Consider the following 21,734-nt stretch of genomic DNA (forward strand, 5'->3'; position numbering starts at 1 on the left):
TCATCTCCGCCCTCCCCGCCCCCACCCCTAGGTCTCAAGGGCAGCCAGTTCAAACCGAACTCTCTAAAAGGGACACTGGAAACACTCCGCCCCTTGCAAAAGCTGATCCTCCTCCCCCAGCTAAGGGCGTCGGGGGCCCAGGTTTGGTTGGGGGGAGGAGAAGGGAAGGGGGTAATGGGACCAGTTCATTCAATCTTCGGGCTCACAAAATAAGGAGTGCGCCTCTCTGGGACTGGGCAGAGGGCTCCCTGCTAGAGGGCAGGCATCCTAGTACCTCCGGGGGCTCCCCACTGGCACTGTCGCCCCAGAGCCCAGCTCCACCAGATGAAATTTGGCCAAGTCCTTCTGGTGCTTGGTCTACACCTTCTGGGAGGAGACACCTGCTGGGTGATTGATTGATGGGCCACACCTCCCACTAGGGCTCCAGTCTCCTCCTTCTCCTTCCTTTCCCCCCTCTTAATCCTGGGCGTTCTGGACCATCGGGCCAGTTCGGAATTCTCCGGGACAAGCGGAGAGAAGGACCTTCTCTGTGCCCCAGAGAATAAGAGGCACCTGGTGTGGCTGCTGTTACAGCCTGGAAAGAAGCAAGGATGGCGCCTGCAGCAACTTCGGGAGGCGGCTCCCTGCCCAGTGGCTTCTCAGTTCTGGCCTCCTTCCCGGACCTGCTATTCATTTTTGAATTTGTGAGTTGGCCTTTTAAAAATATCTGTTCTTTCCTGACCATGGGGTGGGAGGATGAGAATAGAAATACACCTGCAGCCTTGACTGGATGGGATGCTGCTGGTCCCGTTTCTGGGACTATCAAGACTTGTCCCTACTCCCTCCATAAGGGAAAAGGCACAAGAGTGATGCTAATTAACCAGCTTTATTTGAGCACTTTACCGTTTGCAAAGCCCTTTCCTCATAGCAGCCCTGTGAGGCACCCAGGTCAGCTAATAGTTTCTGTTTACAGATGCAGAAACTGAGGTTCAGATAATTGAAATGATTTGCTTCATCTACACACAGCTAGTAAGCTGGGAGCTAGGATTTAGACCCCCCATCTCCTGCTTCTAGCGTCCAAGTGCCTTGCAGAAGTTGATAAAAGCCTTCCAGCACGAGAACTCGGTCACAAACCTGTTAGAGCCTCCCCAAAGTCATTTGGGCCATAGGCTTTCTAGAATTTGAAGACTTAAAAGCTTTTTCTCCAGCAACTCAAATTGGCCATATTAATAATATAGGTAGAGATAGTTTGGCAAAAGGCTTTTCTACAATCCTCTAAACTCTGTGAAATATGAATGTATTGCATAAAGCAGTTTTGCTGTCTTTCTTAAAACTAGAGATTTATCCTGTTTAGCAGGTACATTTTTTATTTCCAGGTCATTTTTGCCTTTAAAAACAAAACTGTCAAAAGTCATATGAATATATACACATATATGTGTGTGTGTGTGTGTGTATATATAGAGAGAGAGAGAGAGACAGACAGACAGACAGACAGACAGAGGGAGGGAATGTGTAGTGGAGTAGTATAAGATCTGGATTTAGAGATAAAGGATCTGGGTTCAAATCTTTACTCTACCACTTACTAGTATTTGTATGCCCTTAGGTAAGTCTCTTCTAATGATTCTATGGCTACTCTTCACCTCACTTCCTCATCTGTAATATCTGGTCTTACATCCAGCTCAAACAATATTTTTTTCTTAGACTTTGTTAATATAACCAATTTTGGGGTACCACAAAACACTGTTTTAGAGAACTACCTGAGTTCCAAACTCAATGATGATTACCTAAAAGATTCAGAGTGAGACCAGTTTTAAGCAACTTTTAGGTTTGTGTTTGGACTCGAAATGACCAAGTGTGCAATAAGAAGCACTGTTATGGTTGTTTCAGTTGAAACTCCAATTATATGTTTTATAATCTCTTAATCTTTGTCCTGATTCTTATGCTTTTTAGAGATTTTTTTCTTACTTTTGTAAGGTATCTTGATGAAAAGAATGTAATTTGAATCATTGTCAAAATTTTGTAACTTTGAAATAAACACCTGATTTGGTTTTATTATGGAGAGGATTAGATCAGATAACCTTTTGAGCTATAAGTCTGCAATTCTAGGGAGTGGGGGGAGCTGGGAATGCTAAGTTTTTCAAAAAAGTTTGTTGTTTTTTTATCAGTTAGTTAACAAATATTATTAAATACCTACTACATTCTAGGCACTGTGCCAAGTGTTGGGGATTCAATGAAAGGAAGAAGGAAAAAAAAAACAGTCCCTGCTGTCAAGGAGCTCACAAACTAATGGAGAATCAAACAGTTGTGTACAAATATATACAGGGTATATTGAGAGGTCTAGGAGGATTGAGAAAGGCTTCTTTTAAAAGGTGAGATTTTAGCTGGAATTTAAAAGAAGCCTGCGAAGCCAGGAGTAGATGAGAAAAGAGAGCTTTCCAGCTATGGAGGACAATCAATGAAAATGCCCAACCTCTGGAGATGGGAGTATCTTGTGGGAGGAACAGCAAGCAAAAGAAGCTAAATGATTTTAAAACAGAATGATTATAACAGAACTAAATATCTGGGTGGGATATGCTGGGAAGACTCAAATTGTGTTTTTTTGTTTGTTTGTTTGTTTTTTCTTGTCTCTAACTGTGGGGAATGTTGATATGTACCTTAAACCCAATCCCTGTGGATTTGGATTGCTTTGATTTGAAAAGAATACAATAGAGGGAGTTGTTTGCATAATGATAGTGCACTGGCACTCCAAGATTGGCCATTGAATAGTCAGTGAAAGTTGTATGACCTTGGACAAATCTGGACCTCCATTTCCACCTCTCATGGTGTTCTCAGTGCCCTTGTTAGATGGGAAGTCCAAAGAGACTCTATGTAGTTGAAAAACTCAATGGAAATTCATATGGAATTTCTTTTAGATACATGTTAGAAAATAATTAACAATTACCCAATTTCATCCCTTGGATACCTGTTAGAATTTCTTGCTTGCTTCTGTTACCGGCTGCCAAGAATTGTTTGTTTGCTTTTCTATTTAGTCTTCAGTAGCCCAAATCAAATATAATTGTTCTTTTAATTTCTAAGGCATGTGCTCAGACTCTACAGAGTTTTTGTGTGGAGAGCTAATTAGAAAGGGAGGAGGGGGAATAGTCCTGTACCCTATCGAGGAGATATAGAATATAAGCTCCTTCAGGGGCTGAACAATATTTGTACCTCCAGCAGCTAATAAACTATCTGGTATGTAGCAGAGACTTAAGAAATGCTTATTGACTGATTGATAAAAAGCTTCAGTCCAGCCAAAGACTGAATTTGTTGCTGCAAGTAACTTTCAGGATATTGTTGGAATTTTTTAAATGATGGCTGTCTCTGGGCTTTGCAGTGTGACTCTTGGATGGAATTTTCCCTTTTAGGTTACCACAACCATATTCAGATTCAATTCAGCAAAAATGTGAGTGTTTATCAGATGTGAGTACTATGCAAGGCAATGCAGGGGGCACAAACATGTCTAATAACACAATTCTTGCCTTTAAAAGGTTGCAATTTGGTGGAAGGAGAGTAGAGAGGTTTGGAGGTCTCTGCCACCCCACCCCAACTAAACTGAGGACACATTTTGTGCCACTCAGATGCTAGTTACGGCTCTAGCAAGAAGAGCCATGGAAAGTGCTCTGAAGGCTTGAAAGGCAAGAGAGATCACTTCCAGTGGAAGAGGGAGATGAGGCAAAGCTTCATGAAGGAAATAGCATTTGATCTGAATCTTAAAAGGATGGGCAGGATTTCAACTGGTAGAGATGTCAGGGTGGGGAAAACATTCCAGGCAAAGGGAATAGCATGAACAAAGACATGGAGGCAGGAAACCACAGGGTGTGTTCAGGGATCAGTGAGCAGTCCAATTTAACTAGAGGGTGGAGAGTATGTATAGGAGATAAGGCTGAAAAAAATAGGTTGGGGTCAGATTATGCAGGGTTTTGAATGTAGGGCTAAAGTGTTGGGTCTTAATCTGTAGGCAAACAAGAAACTTTGTTTTTTGAGAAAGACACTGGATCTCAGTTTTGTGTTAGGAAAATTAACATGGTGGCCAGTGAGATGGACTGGACTAAGAATATGAGAGTTGGGAAAATCGGTATGGAGGCTGTTATAGTACTCTAGGTAAGAGGCTAACAAGGGCTAAGGCAACTGAATGGAGGTGGATTGAGAACCAGGCTTAGAGATAGGAGGTAAGGAGTTCAAATCTGGCCTCAGACACTTCCTAGCTGTGTGACCCTGGACAAGTCACTTAACCTCATTGCTCTTTTGCCTTGGAACCAATACACTGTGTTGGCTCTAAGACAGAAGGTATGGATTTAAAAAAAGGAATAGAAAAGAAAGATTGGGAGATGGAAATCTCAGGGAGACAGAATTATGAGAGGAAAGGAAGGGCAATTATAGCTCAAGGTAAGTGGGAGAATGGTGGTGCCATTTACAGAAGTATGAAAACTTAGAGAAGAAAAAGATGGATTTGGTTTTAGACTTGTTAAGATTATTGTTTGCTTAATCATATGGCAGCCTCACTTTCAATCAGAAATTGAATAATTAGAGGCTGAAGACAACCCAAGAGTCTTGAGTTGCTCCAATCATACCAACCACATAAGTAGCAACTTATTTTGCCTATGTAGACATTCTACAAATATAAGTTAATAATAATAGTTGGCATTTAGATATTGTTTATTTTTATAAATTATAAATACAATAATGTTATATGTGATCATTCTATTATATAAATATGAAATTTATAAATTATATAAACAATATAAATATTATTCTATATTATTATATTACACATGTGTATATATGTATATATATGCATGTATACATATTATTCTTTGCCAGGCACTATGCTAAGTGCTTTACAAATGTGAACTCATTTGATACAACAATGCTGTAAGCTAGGCAGTATTATTACTGCCATTTTACAGTTGAGGAAACTGAAACAAATAGAAATTAAGTGACTTGCCCAAGGTCATATAGCTAATACTGCTTCATTATTATTAACTATTTATCCTGTAAATAGATTCCTGTGTATATTATTGGTTTTCATGTTGTCTTGCCATTTAGAATGGAAGAAGAGACACTCATTTGCCTCTTTTTTGCATCCACAGGGCTCAGAGAACTTAATCTATTTTTATTGATTGTTCAAGACTAGATTTGAACTCAGGTCTTCATGAATCCAAGCCATTGAGTTATTTAGTTGCCCCAGCAACTAATAAGCTAGATGCCCAGTCGATTGTAGTAATTTATAATAGAACTACTTTACATTTCTTTAGGGCTTCTGTTTTCATCCAAAGAGGTCTAAGAAATCCTGTGAAATAAGTAGAACAGGTATTGTTATCCCCAGTTTGCAGATAAAGAAACTGAGGACCAAGTCTCCTGACTCTCGGTCCAGTGTTTTTGAGGTTTTTTTAAATCAGTGTTTTTTTCTCTTTTAATCCGTGTTTTTTTCTCTTTTAATCAGTGGATCCTATTATAAGGTGAAGTTGATAGGAATGTAGTTAAGGATAAAGAACAATCTAACTAGGCAGGATTCTAGCACTCTGTGTGGCTGGAGAGTCTCGTTTGCTTGTCAAGTAGAATTTGGTTAGTCCCCAACTTATACAGAATGGGCTTGGGAGCAGAGAATTAGTTAAGGCAAATGGGCTTTACCTGAGATCTTCAGAATTTAGGGAGCTCCAACAGGACTTGCTATCCTTGAGCCGTTTTAGGACCTTGTTAGCAAAAAAAAAAAAAAATTAGTCTGAAAAACAAACTACCAGGAGGTTCTTCCCCACAGTGAGCACTTTCCCCGGGAATATAAAACTGTTAACTGAGGTTCTTGGGAGTCTCCTTCTGCTGACTTCTCCCTGGAATTGGGAATTCCCAGCCACTCTTCAGGTTTGGCTTCTCCCCTACCCCCTTCAGCTCCAGGGCTGGTCCAGGAAGCCCAGGATCTATGAAGAGAAAGACAGTGGGAAGGACGAGCCCTGGCACCTCCTTTTATTGACTTTCCCAGCCCTGCCCCCTTCCCAGGCTGCAGCCAGTCTCCTCACCCCTACCTGGAGGCCCCTTCCTTTTAGCCCCTGCTCAGCCGGTGTACCCCCTTCTATGTCTTAGCCTTGGATAACCTCCACTTTCCTGAAATGAATCTCAATTCAATCCTTCTTTTACAAAGAGTCTAAGGCAGGGGTCAGTAATGTATGGCTCTCGAGCCATATCTGGCTCTTTTGAGGGCCAGATATGGCTCTTTCTGCAGGAGCCATAAAGTCCATTTTTTTTCAGGCGCTGTTACAGGAGTGCACACTGTGAGCACTGTATGGCTCTCGCGAAATTACATTTTTAAAAATGTGGCATTTATGGCTCTCACGGCCAAAAAGGTTGCCGACCCCTGGTCTAAGGGAAAGAAGAGGTAGGGCATAAAGTGAAGCCTTTAAAAAAAATTCCTTGACTATTTTATCTTTGTTTATAAGCATTTTTCGAAAAACTGCTCTTAGAAAAATGTCATGAGCTAGGATATATTCAATTTTCTTCCAGAGTAGGTCAGGGGAAAAAGAGGAATTCTGGCCAGAAATGATAAATGGTAGCCTTGGGGGCAACTAGGTGGCTCAGTGGATATGAGAGCCAAGTGTAGAGATGGGAGGTCCTGGATTCAAATCTTGCCTCTGACACTTCCTAGCTGTGTGATTCTGGGCAAGTCACTTAACTCCCATTGCCTAGCCCTCACCAATCTTCTGCCTTAGAACCAATACACAGTATTGTTTCTAAAACAGGAGGCAAGAGTTGGGGGGGCAGAGTTTTAAGTGGTAGCCTTGAGAAGAGGAGCAAGTGGGCTGATATCTGGGGACCATAGAGTCTACCAGATGGGAGAGTGTCCCCAAATGGTCTGTACGAGACACCAGGGTCCTTATTTTCCCACATCTTGCCTCCCACCAACTTCAATTCATATCTCTATGGTTCAAGTCTGGAGAGCCAGTACTGTAGGGATAGAACTGGAAGACTACCCAGTCCTACTTCCCGGTAGGTGGGAACAGAGGAGAAAAGGGCAGAGAGAGTCAGTCAGTCAGCAAGCATTTAAGGACTTACTACGTGCCAGTCCCTATCCCAACAATGGGGCAGGAGGGAAGGATTTTAATGTTCTCTTTTTTTTCCTTCCCTCCCTCACATCATCTTGGTGCCTTTGCTTCTATGGTTCCCTAGACCTAAACTCTCTTATTCTTCCTCATAATTGAATTCATACCCCTCCTTTAAAGCCCAACTCAGGAGATGTACTTCTTAAATCCTCCTCTTAGACTTCAAACAACAACATTGTTTTACAACTCTTATCAATCCATTTGTCATAATGCATATTAAAATTATCTCTATATCTTATCTCCCTAGAAAACTATAAGTTCCATGATAATAGGAACCCCATTTTGTCCAAATATTTTTTTATCTCCTCAAGAGGTTTGAACAATGATCTGTGTATTGTACAGTCTTTTGATAAATATTTGTTGAATAAATTAATGTTCCCTTAGAATCATTATTCCACATGGTAGTTAGGCATGAAATTATAGAATATTAGAGCGTGAAGGGATCCTATAGGTCATCTAATCCAACCACCTTTTTTTAACCGATGAGGAAACTGAGATCCAGTTCAGTAAAGGATCAAAGCCAAGTTCTTTAGACTGAAAACCCAGCATGGTTCTCACTACTCCTCAGAAAATGGGATCAAGAGAAGTGAAATGAAGCCCCTACGGCAATTTCATATAAACATAAGCAAGGAGTCTGTTCAGAAAGCACTTAACTGACCTCAATGAATTTGAGTCTTGTGGCTCACATGAATTCCAACCAAGGGTACTGCAAGAAATTATGGCTGCACTGTTTTCTAGTCTTTGAGGAATCACAGACAATGTGAGCATTGTTGCTGGCCTGAAAACAAACAACAATTGTCTCATTTTTGCAACAACAAGAAAAAAAAACAGAGGAGACTATATAATTCAAACTATAGGCTGGTGAGGTTGACATGGATTCCTGGTAAAATTCTAGAATATGTTATTAAAGGGATGTTTCATGAGCAATTAGAAAGGGAAGCAGTGACCACTACAATCCAGGTTAGTTTTGTTAAAAACAAGTTTTACCAGACTAATGTCATTTCTCCTTTGACAAGACTAATGCTTGGTAGAGCAAGTGAATGACATCTATCTGTATTTTAGTAAGGAATTTAATTGTCTCTCACAATATCCTTGGGAATAAGATGAGTGAGTTTAGACTGACTATAGTATAGTTATATAGGTTCAGAACTTGGACAGTGCCTAATTTGTGATTAATGGATCAAAACCAACCTAGTGGAAATGTCTAGTGGTATGCCATTGGACTCTGGTTTTGATCTTGTTCTGATTGTCATCTTTAGCAGTGATTTGAATGAAGGCAAAATTGGTATGCTTATCAAATATATAGGTAATATAAAACCAAGAGAGATGGTGAATATTTTGGATGAAAAAGCCAGCATCTTCAGGATCTAGTTTTGACAGGCTCTATTGTTGTCCATCCTTCTTTATTGAAGAAGATCAATGACATCACAAGGGTGTTATCTTGACTTGTGAGGGAATTGAGTTTAGATGAGGCAAAGTTACTCAAAGTTGCCAGCCCCACTCTCTCTTCCAGAATCATCAAAGTCCAGTGGCAAGACAAAAGTCAGGACCATTGGCGATGGCCCAGGATGCAATGGATGACCTTGTTTCTCTGATGTCTTGCCGAGGTCTAAGCTCTCCACATTGCCTGCTTCAGCTGCCTTCATGGCCCATTGGAACAAATTGTTCTCATCCACCCATTCTGCCATGGGAGGTCTTCACAAGCTTTGGGTAGACATCCACCTAACTCACCAATGGGTTACTCGCAACTTGGTTTAGCCCGTCTGCCCATAGTGTCACCAGGTGTGGCCACTATGCATACTACTTCTCCTTGGTGCTGCAGGTGAGAGTTGGATTAAAGGTAGACACCAAAGGTGGATGAGCTGCCTGAAAAGGGCTTGGCAGAGGTGTTTGGCCTCAGAATATTTCATATGATTTAACAATGGACTAAATCATTTACTAGGCATAAAGGAGTTGATGACAAAAGTTCCCTAATTAATTCAATGAGTTAAAAGGGTGAGCAATTGTTTGAGACTTTTGAAATCATTTCCCTAGGAAGGGTGGATCTGCCCATGGGCACCTTATTGAGCAGATGAAAGATGTCTCCTTATTAAGTTTCAGTGACTCAGGCTATTCTTTTTTAATTTAAAAAGGCCTTCCCTCTTTTAATTATTTCCTTTTTATTTCTTAGAGGGCTTATTTGTAGATATGTGTTTGGTCGTTTTCTTCCTGACTGGACTGTGAGCTCCTCAAGGGCAGGGACTGTCTTTTGCCCCGTTTTTGTGTCTTCAGAATGTAGTCCAATGTCTGGCATGTAATAGGAGCTTGATAAAATTGACCACCGGTTAACTGACTTTCCCAAATGACCACATATGTCTTTGTAAAAACATGGGATTTTTCAGCAGAGTGAGGGAATCATATTGATTTATTTTGGTTACTGTGAGTCCTTTTTGGATTTTTTATGAGCTCCTAAGAATCCTTTGAAATTTATCCATTTTGGGGGCAGTTAGGTGGCAAAGTGGATAGAGTGCCAAGTCTGGAATCATGAGGACTCATCTTCGTGAATTCAAATCCAGCCTCAGACACTTCCTAATTGTGTGACTATGGTCAAATCACTTAACCCTGTTTGCCTCTGTTTCCTCAACTGTAAATTGAACTGGAGAAGGAAATGGCAAACAATTCCAATATCTTTGCCAACGAAATCCTAAATGGAGTCACAAAGAGTTAGCATGAGTGAAAAACAACTGAACTGAAAATCTGAGATTAAAACCTAGTTCCTTGAACTCTAAATGAAGAGATGAAATTATTAAGCTTGGAGGAGACCTCAGGAGCCATCTAGTCCAATTCCTTCATTTTACAAATGAGGAAGCAAGCCCACAAAGTTTAAATAATTTGTCCAAGGTCATAGGTGATAGATATCAGAGGCAGAATTTGAACTAAGACTTTCTTATTTCAAAGTTAGTATTGTTGTAGTATTTTGTGAATTTGAAAAACTTCTGTGGGCTGGCTGGCCAGGGAAGGTTACCTAACCACCATATTGTTCTACTTTATTGGTGAGAGATGGAGATCATAACTAATTTGCCAACCTGTATTATTGCTCATCCTTTGTTTCTGAATAAGCCCGGTGACACCGTAGGGTGATGTCTTGAATTGCTAATGGACTGAATTTAAGTGAGGCAGGGTTGCACAAAGTGGTCAGCCTCACTCTCTCTTCCAGAGTCATCAGAGTCCAGTGGCAGGACAAAATCCAGGACAAATGGTGATGGCCCAGGACGCAGTGGATGACCTTGGCATCTTTGATGTGTTGCCAAGCTCTGAGAGTTCCAAGGCACCTGCCTCAGCCGCCTTCATGGCCTTTGGAACAAACTGTTCTCATCTACCTCTTCTGCCAGGGAAAGTCTTCATATGCTAAAGATAAACATCCCCTTAACTCACCAGGGGATTTGAGGGCTGGAATTTCCCTCAACCAGGTTTAACCTGTCTATAACATTTTTGCCAGAATATCACCACTGTGCATGCTACAGCTTCTTAGAAACACAGATGAGAGCTGGGTGGCATGTGGATACTAAAGGAGAAAAGCAACCTGGGATTTTCAGGAAAGACTGGAACCTCTGCCCCCCTCTGTAAGATGTTATGAAGATCAATAAGTTAGGAAGTGACTGAATAAGTTATGGTATGTGAATGTGCTAGAAATTTATTGTGCTATAAGAAATGATGAAGGGGATAATTTCAGAGAAGCCTAGGGAGACTCATGAACAGATGCAGAGTGAATTGGCAGATCCAGGAACATAATTTCTACCAAGAAAGCAATATTTTAAAGACAAACAGCTATGAAAGACTTAGGAACTCTGATCAATACAATGATAAACCACTACTCCAGGGAACTCTTGGTTAAAGATGACACCCACTTCCTGTCAGAGTTGATGATTCAAAGTACAGATGGAGATAAAGAAATATTTGGATTTGACCAATGCAGAAATTTGTTTTTGCTTGACTTTTTGTGTATATAAGTAGTTTCATTTTCTATCTTTCTTAATGTGGAGGAGAGATTTTTATCTCAAAATGGTCTAAAGCATTAAAATGAGATATAAGAGAAAAGGATTTTGCATATCATTTGTGTGTGTTCATATTTATGCTAATGATGATCGAGGGTTGGGAGAATAAATGATGAGGAGAATCTGATTATTTCTGGAAGTTCTTTGTTTTCAAATGCCAACTTAACTAACCATTTATCCCCAGTGTAGGTTATATGCCATTGGATAATCTCTATGCATTAGTCACTAAATCAATTACCATACCTCCAATCCAAATTTAGAATATATCCTCATTCCTTTGACAGAGAAACCTCCCATTGAAAGCAAGATTCTGTTGCAGAGACAGATTATAGAATGTCAGAGTTGAAGAACCTTCCAGTCATTTAGGCCAATCCTCTAATTGTAAAATGAAGAAACTGAGGCCATGTAGCTAATACATGACAAAAATGGGGATATAGTCCTGGTTTCACATGAATTATCCTTGACTTTTTTTTAAACCCTCACCTTCCATCTTAGAATCAATACTGTATATTGGTTCCAAGGCAGAAGAGTGGTAAAGGCTAGGCAATGGGGGTTAAGTTACTTGCCCAGGGTCACACAGCAGAGGTCAAATTTGAATCCAGGACCTCCAGTCTCTAGGTCTGGCTCTTAATCCACTGAACCACCTTGTTGCCCCCATTTCCTTGAATTCTAAAGTTTTTGCTTGGTCTTCCTACCTTCCTTCCTTTCCTTTTCTTCCTTTCTTTTTCTGCCATTTTGAGAAGCTTTGACCTCATACAAACAAGTTTCTTGTACAAACCAGAAATCTTATTGAACAAATCACATGATAGTGACTTTCCGTAGTTCTTGGGGACAGAAAACTGGGAAGCTCTACAACTCCTCTTCTCCCAAACCTCTGTCATCTGATGTTGAAATTGTCATTTAAATACTCTCTCCTATGACGCATGCACAAACACTTTCATCTTTACTCCTCCAAGGGCTGAATTATTGTGCTAGTTAGAGTTCTTCTGACTATTCCAAACGAAACCCTTTGTGACCCCATCAAAGAATTTTCTAAAAGGTTTTCAGAAAAAAAGTAAAATAGCAAGGAACAGGAACGATAACAGCTATTCCCTAAGTCAGACTCGTTACAAAGACTGTCTGTGTACCCACCTAGATACAATCTTGGCTCACTCAAGCTAAACATATCTAAAAGCTTATTGTGCCTGAAGGTCCTAGCATGTTAGAATGCAGGAAAACAATTTCCCCCCCTCCTCCTCCCTTATACTTCTCCTCCAACCAAAGTTAATTCCTCCTAGACCCCAAGAAGGTAGGCTATACTTGGAAAACTTTGGGGGCAAACCTTCATGCATAACATAAGTGCCAGCTATTGAAATTGTTATCTGTAAAATGAAGGGGTTGTACTAGATAGCTTCTGAGACCACTATGACCTGAAGATTTAGATAATTGGTCCAATAATCCTAAATTCACAATTTAAAATTATTTTTTAAATCTCAACCAACAACCTAATAAAAAAATAAGAAAATTCAAAATAAAAACTTGAATTCTAAACTATAGTTGTTTTTTTAATTTTCAAAAAGAATTTTTTTCTGTGTTCCCTTCTACTTCATTTTTAGAGGGTAAATCCTATACTTTTTCTAAATGACAGTGCTAAATCTCCACTTGAATAGTCTAGTCAATCTACCTCTTTTGCTTTAGCCTAAGTTTCTCTCTCTTCCAGAACATCAATCTTAATTTCAACATGTGCTATATTCTTTTTTTTTTTAACCCTTATCTTCCATCTTAGAATCAATACTGTATGTTGGTTCTAAAAAAGAAGAATAGTAAAGGCTAGGCAATGGGGATTAAGTCACTTACTCAGGGTCATAAAGCTAGGAAGGTTTGAGGTCAGATTTGAACCTAGGACTTCCCATCTCTAGACTTGGCTCTCTATCCATTGAACCATCTAGCTGCCCCATGTGATATCTATTCTAAAAGCCAGTAAAGAAGGCCTAAGTTCCAGTTAAGTCAAAACACTTAACTATGTGATGCTGGGCGAGTCATTTAATCTCTGCTTATTCCTCATCTCTAAAAAGGAAATAATAGCACCCAGCTCCCTGGATTTCTATAAAGATAAAATGAAATAATATTTATTAAATGTTTTGAAAATCTTAAAGAACTATATAAATGCTAGCAATTATTGAAAAAACAAGTCATGCTGAAAGGAAGGAACACAGCAACTTTTTTAAAGAACAAATTTATAAAGTATGGTGGTGATAGGATTTGACCTTTCCCCATCTCGGGACTCAATTATCATTGGTTATCTGGATATTTCCATTGAAATTATTTGGCACATCTGAATTGCGCTTGCATAAACATAGTTTGAAGGAAATAGAGAGCTGAGCAAAAATCTCAGCAAAATTCTACTTTTCCTACCATTACCCAAATGTACCAACTGGGCCCTTGAAGTCTCTTGGAAGTCCAACTGCTTTTTCCAGCTTCGATGTCACTGTTTTGAGGAAGCAGTTCTGCAAATTATGACCTAAGGCCCATCTATTATGGTACTCTCTCTTACCTAGACCATGCAAGAGTCACCAGTACAATAGCAAAAACAATTAAGATATGAAAGCAGTGTAGGATAAAATGAAGGAACTCAAGTAGTAGATCCTTCTCTTTTCCCATGCACGAATAGGCGCCTGAAGCTACACCAGAAAGCTCTCATTAAAGTCAGAGACAACCATTGGTTATTTCCACAGGTAATTCAGCAAGGGGAAGCTAGCCATGGTGGCCACGAAAGAATGGTGAACCTAGAGTCAGGAAGATGAGTCTTCCTAAGTTCAAATCTGGCCTTAGACAATTACTAGATGTACAACACTGGACAAGTCACTTCATCCAATTTGCCTCAGTTTCCTTGTCTGTAAAATGAACCGGAGAAGGAAATAGCAAACCACTTCAGTATCTTTGCCAAGAAAATCCCAAACTGGGTCACAGAGAATCAGACATGATTCAGCAAAAGTATTATTTAATTTTTAAAAAATCTGACTTATCTGGGCAATTGTGGCAGAACACACATTTAGCTTTAGGTTAATTGGGCTATAGAAACCCCTATACATGAAGAATCTGAGGACTTTAAAATATAAGGTTATTTAAGAGGAAGGCATTTTTCATATTTTCACATTCTCCTTGCCTCCCTGCCCCCAACCTAGGCAAACAGGTTTTTCCAAACCTTCTTGTTCTAGGTGATACGGGGCTTTGTTTTTGTTATTTCTGATACCCAAGCTCTGCTGTTTACATTCAATAACTGTGTCACTTAAAAGCTTTTTTCAAAGGATCATCGTTTCATCTGTGAAGGCTCTCAGTCCACTCTGCATCACAATCCTCCCATACTTTCCTTCAGAGGTCATTTCATGATTTTCTGTGGCCAGATCAAAAGCTCGTTTCCTAGTCACTAATTTGGCAGGTCTGGTCCTTGGGCAAAAGCTACATCATAGTCTGTCTTGGAGTTAGTTCTTGAGCCTTTCCTGCTTTGAGGGATCTGCCCGAGTTTGAACACTGAAGGCAGATCTTCAGAAAAACTCACCTTGGTTCCACCTCCATGCCACACCTAAAACAAGGAATGGGGGAATTTAATGGAAGTGTCCTTTGTCATCAGAGGAGAATCTTTTTTTTTTTAATCAGTAGATCTTAGCATGTTAGGACTACAAGGAACTTTAGTCCAATAACCTGTTTATTTTTATTTTGTTTATTTATATCCCTTCCCACTGAATTTTCCCATGTGACAAAGGATAACTGTTCAGCAGAATCTTATTGCTCAGTCATTCAGTTGTATCTATTAGCAAAGATACTATAATGGTTTGCCATTTCCTTCTCCAATGTGTTCCCATTGTACAGATGAGGAATTGAGGCAAATTAGTAAGGATTAAGTGGCTCCTCCAGGATCACACAGCTAGTAAATGTCTGAAGCTGTCTCTTGGCAAAGATTAGACTAGAGTGGTTTGTCATTTCCTTCTCCAGTATGTCCTCATTTTATAGATGAGGAACTGAGGCAAATAGAGGTTAAGTGACTCCTCCAGGAGTAAATATCCAAAACTGAATTTGAACTCAAATCTTCCAAACTGCAAGCCCCGTGCTCTATCCACCAAACCACCTTAACTGCCCCCATCAACAGAATCTACTGATGCATCAAATACATCTGACAATGTCTGAAACCCTCCACACCCATGTTCTACCAGCCTGTCTTCCAAAAGGAAGGAGGCATTTTTCGTCAACATCTATTCTCTGTAATCGAAATTCATTATTACTATTCATCAGAGTCCAACTGCCTTTTAGAGCATTGGGATTTTCATTTGCATTATTTTAGACAATGTGTTCTTTGTCTCCTGACTCTACTTAATTCATACTACATTAAGCATTTATTATATGCCAGACTGGAGATACAGAGCCAAAAATGATATAGAGCCTGCCCTCAAGGAGCTTACATTCTAACAGGAAGAGCGCATATATAGAATAGATTATTTTACGTATTATATCATATGTAATATGATATACATCATGTATCATCTATAAATGTATGTATTTACATATGTGTGCATATGCACATGTACGTGGTTATATCTACAAAATGAATATGAAGCAGTTTGGATAGGGAAGGCATGGGGGCAGATGCTTCTTGTAGAAGGAGGCTATGTGTGCATGTGTGTATATTTACATGTATATATACATACATATACTTGGTTGTCATATCTACACACTGAATATGAGGTGATTTGGGGAGGGAGTTTACTAGAAAGGAAGAGAATCTCTCGGAAAAGACTTCAGGTCGAAGATGGTATTTGCATCGAGTCTTCCTGTGTTTCTTTAAGCTCTTCTTCATCCCTGCCTTTGGCGTACTCTTCAGTGATGTCTGAGCGCCACAGTTTGTTCAGTGTTTCTCGGTCACTCTCTGCTCTCTCATCAGCTTCTGCTACTACAAAAGAGTGTTGTTGGTATGGATATTTGGGTCTTTGTTGTTTTTCAGTCCTTTTAATTGTGTTCCACTCCTTGTGGCCCTATTTGAGGTTTTCTTGGCAAAGACACTGTAGTAGTTTGGCATTTCTTCTCTAGCTTATTTGACAAATGAGGAAACTGAGGCAAACAATTGTGACTTGCTCAGGGTCACGTAACTAGTAAGAGTCCAAAGTTGGATTTGAACTCCAGAAGAGGGATCTTCTTGACTCCTGGCCAGTGCTCTATTCACTATGCAACCTCACTCTCTAACATATTTGGGTATACATTGGGCATTTCTTTTTTGTCCTTAACCTCCTTGCAAACCCCTCTCTTAATAGATGAGAAAACTGAGGTCCAAATTGTTGAGACAACTTTCCTAAAGGTACACAATGAATGGTGAGGCCATCCAGAATTAATAGCATGGGAAACAAGTCATATTCCCCCATTTGGGGTTTTCTTGGTAAAGATCCTAGAGTGACTTGCCAACTTTTTTTACAGATAAAGAAATGAGGCAAACAAAGTGTCTTGCCTAGGATTAATGGGTTATCTGAGGCTGGATTTGAGCTCAGGAAAAGGAGCCTTCCTGACTCCAAGCTTGGTGTTCTATCAACTGCACCACCTAGCTGGACATCTAGAGGTCATCTAATCTACTACCCACCTCTTTTTTACACATGAAGAAAGTGAGGTCCAAAGAGATAGCCCAACATCACATAGTTAGTATATGATGGTGCTCAGATTTGAGCACTAAGAACTAAGGACTAATGGTCAGTTGCCCAAGGTTCTGATTCTAGGCAGAGCTGTCCTTGAGAAAAAATTACATCCTGGCCATTTGTACACGTGGGCTTCCATTGTTCTACCTTGTTTTTTTAATCCTTACTTTCTGTCCTACTAAGAACTCTAAGATAGAAGGACAAGGGCTGGGCAAACAGGGGTAAGTGGCTTGCCCAGGGTCACATAAGTAATAAGAGCCCAAAGCCAGATTTAAACCCAGGTCCTCCCAACTCCAGGCCTGGCACTCTATCCACTGGGTCACCTAGCTGCCTCCATTGTTCTACTTCTGAAGCTATATCTGTGGGATTCAGTGGGTTACAGGGAGAAAGGCAATGTAGAGCAGTGGAAAGAATGCTGGGTTTGGAGCCAAAGAATCTGGGTTCAAATCTGAGCACCGTCATATATTACCTATGTGATGTTGGGCAATCTCTTTGGACCTCAGTTTCCTCATGTGTAAAAAGGAGGTGGGAAGTAGATTAGGTGACCTCTAGATGTCCAGCCAGGTGGTGCAGTTGATAGAACACCAAGCTTGGAGTCAGGAAGGCTCCTTTTCCTGAGCTCAAATCCAGCCTCAGATAACCCATTAACCCTAGGCAAGACACTTTGTTTGCCTCATTTTCTTCATCAGTAAAAAAGAAGAACTTTACCAAGAAAACCCCAAATGGGGGAATAGGACTGGAAAATGACTGAACAACAAAAGATTTCTAGCTCTAACTATATGATCAAGTGAACTCCCTGTGACTCAGGAGGAGACCCAGTAGAATAGGGAGTTTCTTTGAAAATTGTGATGTTTCCTATCTCACTCATAGAATTTTTGAGTGGTTTAGGGAAACTGGGGAACTTTAAAATGTTATTGTTCAGACTTTAACTCAATAAACTACTAACCCATTGAACAAGTTAATGAATGCCCTCTATGTCTCAGATGCCTCATCCCTAACTGGGGACCTAATGCCCTTGTCTGGCTGTTTATATGCATGTGAGGGTAATAAAATGACAATAGATGCCTAAATACTTTGGGATTGTCGGGATCAAAGTGTCATATTAAGCCAAAAATTTTATGACATGATTAATCATTTATAGGGAAAGCCTGGATTCTAAATATATATAAATATTTATGTAGCATCTTATTATGTGCCAGGCACTGGGCTAGGCACTCTTCACAACAACCCTGTGAGGTAGATGCTATTATTATCCTTATTTTATAGTTGAGGAAACTAAGACAGACAGGTTAAGTGACTTACCCAAGATCACACAACTATTAAGTCTCAAGTCCAATGTGAACTCAAACCTTTTTGACTTCAGATCTAGGGCTTTATCCACTGAACAACCCAGCTTCCCTATCAAATGGCCTGTCCCTTCCTGTCACTGTATCTCTCTGGGTTAATTTCTTTTGTGGAAAAACAGGGGATTCAATTAAAGAATCACCCCTTGGATTAGAAATTTAACTTTCATGTCTCAGAAAAGTAGCTTTGACTCTGCTTAATTTACTTTGAGGAGGTTTTGTGTTTTCTTTTCTAGTATTCTTTTTCTATTTAAGTTTTCTAATTCCAAATTTTTCAAAATCAAATAAAACAAGCATTTCCATATGCAAAGAAAAAGAAGATTCTATATAAATGAAATCACAACTCTTTTATGTTCAACTAACTCTTCTTCATATCTGCATAATAAATCCCATTAACAAGTGTCCCAGCCTGTCCCCACATCACAGAAGGTATTATTGACCAACACGTACATTTAAAGGAAGACTTTTGTGTTTTACCTTTCGGTTCACTTTCAGAAGGGAGTATTCACAGTTTATTCTTCCAGCATTAATTCTGTGGCTGTGTATAATGACCTCCTGGTTCTATTCATCTCATTGTTCATTATCTCATATAGTTCTTTACAAGTAGTTTTTTTTTTTTTTTAAACTCTTACCTTCTGTCTTGAGTGTATTGACTCCAAGGCAGAAAAGTGGTAAGGGTAGGCAATGGGGGTCAGGTGATTTGTCCAGGGTCACACAGCTGGGAAGTGTCTGAGGCCAGATTTGAACCTAGGACCTCCTGTCTCTAGGCCTGGTTCTCAATCCACTGAGCTACCCAGATGCCCCCACAAGTAATTTTTTTTTAAATCAGTATATTATTCCTTTGAGCACAATAGTATTCCATCACCAGCAGATACCACAATTTGTTCAGCCATTCCCCAGTCGAAGGACATTCCCTCATTTTCCAATTTTTTTGCCACCACAAAGAGCACGACTATAAATATTTTTGTACAAGTCTTTTTCCTTATTATCTCTTTGGGGTATAAATCCAGCACTGGTACGACTGGATCAAAAGACAAACAGTCTTTTAAAGCCCTTTGGGCATAGTTCCAAATTGCCTTCCAGAATGGTTGGATCAATTCACAACTCCACCAGCAGTGCATTAATGTTCCTGTTTTACCACATCCCCTCCAGCATTTCTCATTTTGCCCTTTCGTCAGATAGGTATGAGGTGATATTTCAGAGTTGTTTTGGTTTGCATTTCTCTAGTCAGTAGTGATTTAGAGCATTTTTTTTTCATCTTTGCCAGTATTCTTTCCTAGGTGCATGGCCTATTAGTAAACATTTTCAAGCCAAATTCCCCATTCCACTGGAGGAATATTTCTCAGAAGATATACTCTGAATATATCTCAAAAGATATATTTTGGTGTTTTCTGCTTGTCTAAGAAAACTCATTCTCTCTCCCCATCTTGTAAGGGATTTTAGGGAGTAGAAAACATGGTATTGGGATAAAATCTGGACTATTAAATCATAGACAGCTTGGAGTTGGAAGGGACCTCAGAGATCGCCCAGCCTAACTGATGCCCAAATAATATGGATGTTTTTGTTGTTCAGTCATGTCCAACTCTTCGTGACTCCAACCCCACTCCCACAGGACCATAGCACACCAATATTGTTCATGGGGTTTTCTTGGCAAAAATACTAGAGTAGTTTGCCATTTCTTTCACTAGCTCACTTTACCAATGAGGAAACTGAGGAAAACAGGGCTAAAGCATCTTGCCCAGGATCACGTGGGTAATGAATGTCTGAGGCTGGATTTAAACTCAGATCTTCCTGACTCGAGGCCCAGTGCTCTATGCACTGAGCCACCTAGCTAATACTCTACAAATCATGGAAGCTTAGATTTCTGAAACACTTTCAAATTTACGTAGTATTTTCTTCACAATAACCCTGTGAGAGAGATGACAGTATAAGTATTTGTATCTCCATTTCATAAATGAGAAAACTGAGGTTCAGAGAAATTAATTTGATCACACTGCTGATAGGAATTGGTGATGAGACCCGAACGCAGGTCTTTAGGCTTTAAATCCTGTGTAAGTTCCAGGGTCATTATCATCCTCATTATAATTTTCCAAATCAAGAATCCCATCAACAGTGTTCTCAAGTATTCATTCTTTCATGGTGTGGCCACATTTAGAGTTGTCCAGAGTTCTGATTCTGGACAAGACACTCCTAAAAGACCTCCATTGACAGCAAACTCACTACCCCATTCCATTATGGGGTATTTCTTGTTATTATAAAGTTTTTCTTCAAGTTGAGCTAAAATCTGCCTCTTCAAAATGTCCATCATTGTACCTTGTTCTGCCCTCTGGGTCCAAAGAGAACTCTTCTATTGACAACTTTTTAAATAGCTGAAAGCAACTATTTTACCCTTCCACCCCAAGTCTTCTCTTCTCAGGACTGATCATCCTGAGAATCTATAAATTGTCCCCAATCTAGTTTTATTTTGTTCAAAGAAAACTCGCAGAATCTAAAATGACCCTTATTTTCTTTTTTTTATTCATTCTTTTTTAAAATTTTTGAATTCCAAATTCTCTCTCCCTCCAGCCTTTCCCTTACCTACTGAGGAGAGCCATATGATATCAGTTATACATGTGAAGAATGACCCCTGTTTTCAAATGGAAGCATTAATAACCTTTCTGAAGCCATGGCTATAGATTTCAATTATGCCAGTTTGGGTTTATACACACCTCTGATCTACTGCACAAATGTACCTCAACTGACTTGTGAGTTACTTATGGGGTAAGCTATCAATTTAGAAAACAATGAATAAGTTGCCTTTTTTTTTTTTTAAGACCTTTACCTTCCATCTTAGAATCAATACTGTGTATTGGTTCCAAGGCAGAAGAGAGGTAAGGGCTAGGGCTAGGCAATGGGGGTTAAGTGACTTGCCCAGGGTCACACAGCTAGGAAGTGTCCGAGGCCACATTTGAACCCAGGACCTCCCATCTCTGGGCCTGGCTCTTGATTAATTGAGCTACCAAGCTGCCCCCTAAGTTGCTTTTTTCTTTAAAATAGACTTTTTAATAGAGAAAGAACAAAACTAGAGGCTATTCTAGTACCTGTTTATGAACAATATTTATAGTCCAAGTCCAAGTTCAAAAGCATGTATTAGCTAGAAGTCATAGATTTAAAGCCAGAAACGACCTAGATGGTTAGTCTAATTCCTTTATTTTACAGATGAGTAAATTGAGACAGAAGTAAAAGGACTTTCCTGAGATCATGAAGTCATTAAGTAATAGAACAAGAATTTAAAACCAGATTCTCTGATTCAGTGTTCGGGTTCAATTCTGGACTTCACAATTTAAGAAAGACAGCAATAAGCTGTAAGTAAGTAAGTAAACAGTAAGCTGAAGAGTGTAAAGAAGAGAACAACCAGGATGGTCAAGTTCCTATAGTCCACATTCTAGGAGAATTGATTGAAAATACTAAAAGGTTTTTAACCTAGAGAAGGAAAGAGTCGGGGGGGAAAATAACTATCTTAGGAAGGAAGGAAGGAAGGAAGGAAGGAAGGAAGGAAGAAAGAAAGAAAGAAAGAAAGAAAGAAAGAAAGAAAGAAAGAAAGAAAGAAAGGAAGGA

General features: G+C 39.7%; 1 protein-coding gene across 4 annotated transcripts in view; it reads left to right on the top strand.

The window, feature by feature from the left end:
• The first annotated feature begins 572 nt into the window (after window positions 1-572).
• Window positions 573-21,734, top strand: part of MAL (mal, T cell differentiation protein) — a 46,803-nt gene continuing 25,641 nt past the window's right edge. For all 4 annotated transcript variants that reach the window (XM_044663450.1, XM_044663451.1, XM_044663452.1 and 1 more), the window contains exon 1: window positions 573-683. In XM_044663450.1, the coding sequence (XP_044519385.1) occupies window positions 591-683 (93 nt within the window). In that variant the 5' untranslated portion in view covers window positions 573-590. The remainder of the gene's footprint in view (window positions 684-21,734) is intronic.

This window comes from Gracilinanus agilis, chromosome 2, assembly GCF_016433145.1.
Source record: "Gracilinanus agilis isolate LMUSP501 chromosome 2, AgileGrace, whole genome shotgun sequence".
NCBI classification, from domain to species: Eukaryota; Metazoa; Chordata; class Mammalia; order Didelphimorphia; family Didelphidae; genus Gracilinanus; species Gracilinanus agilis.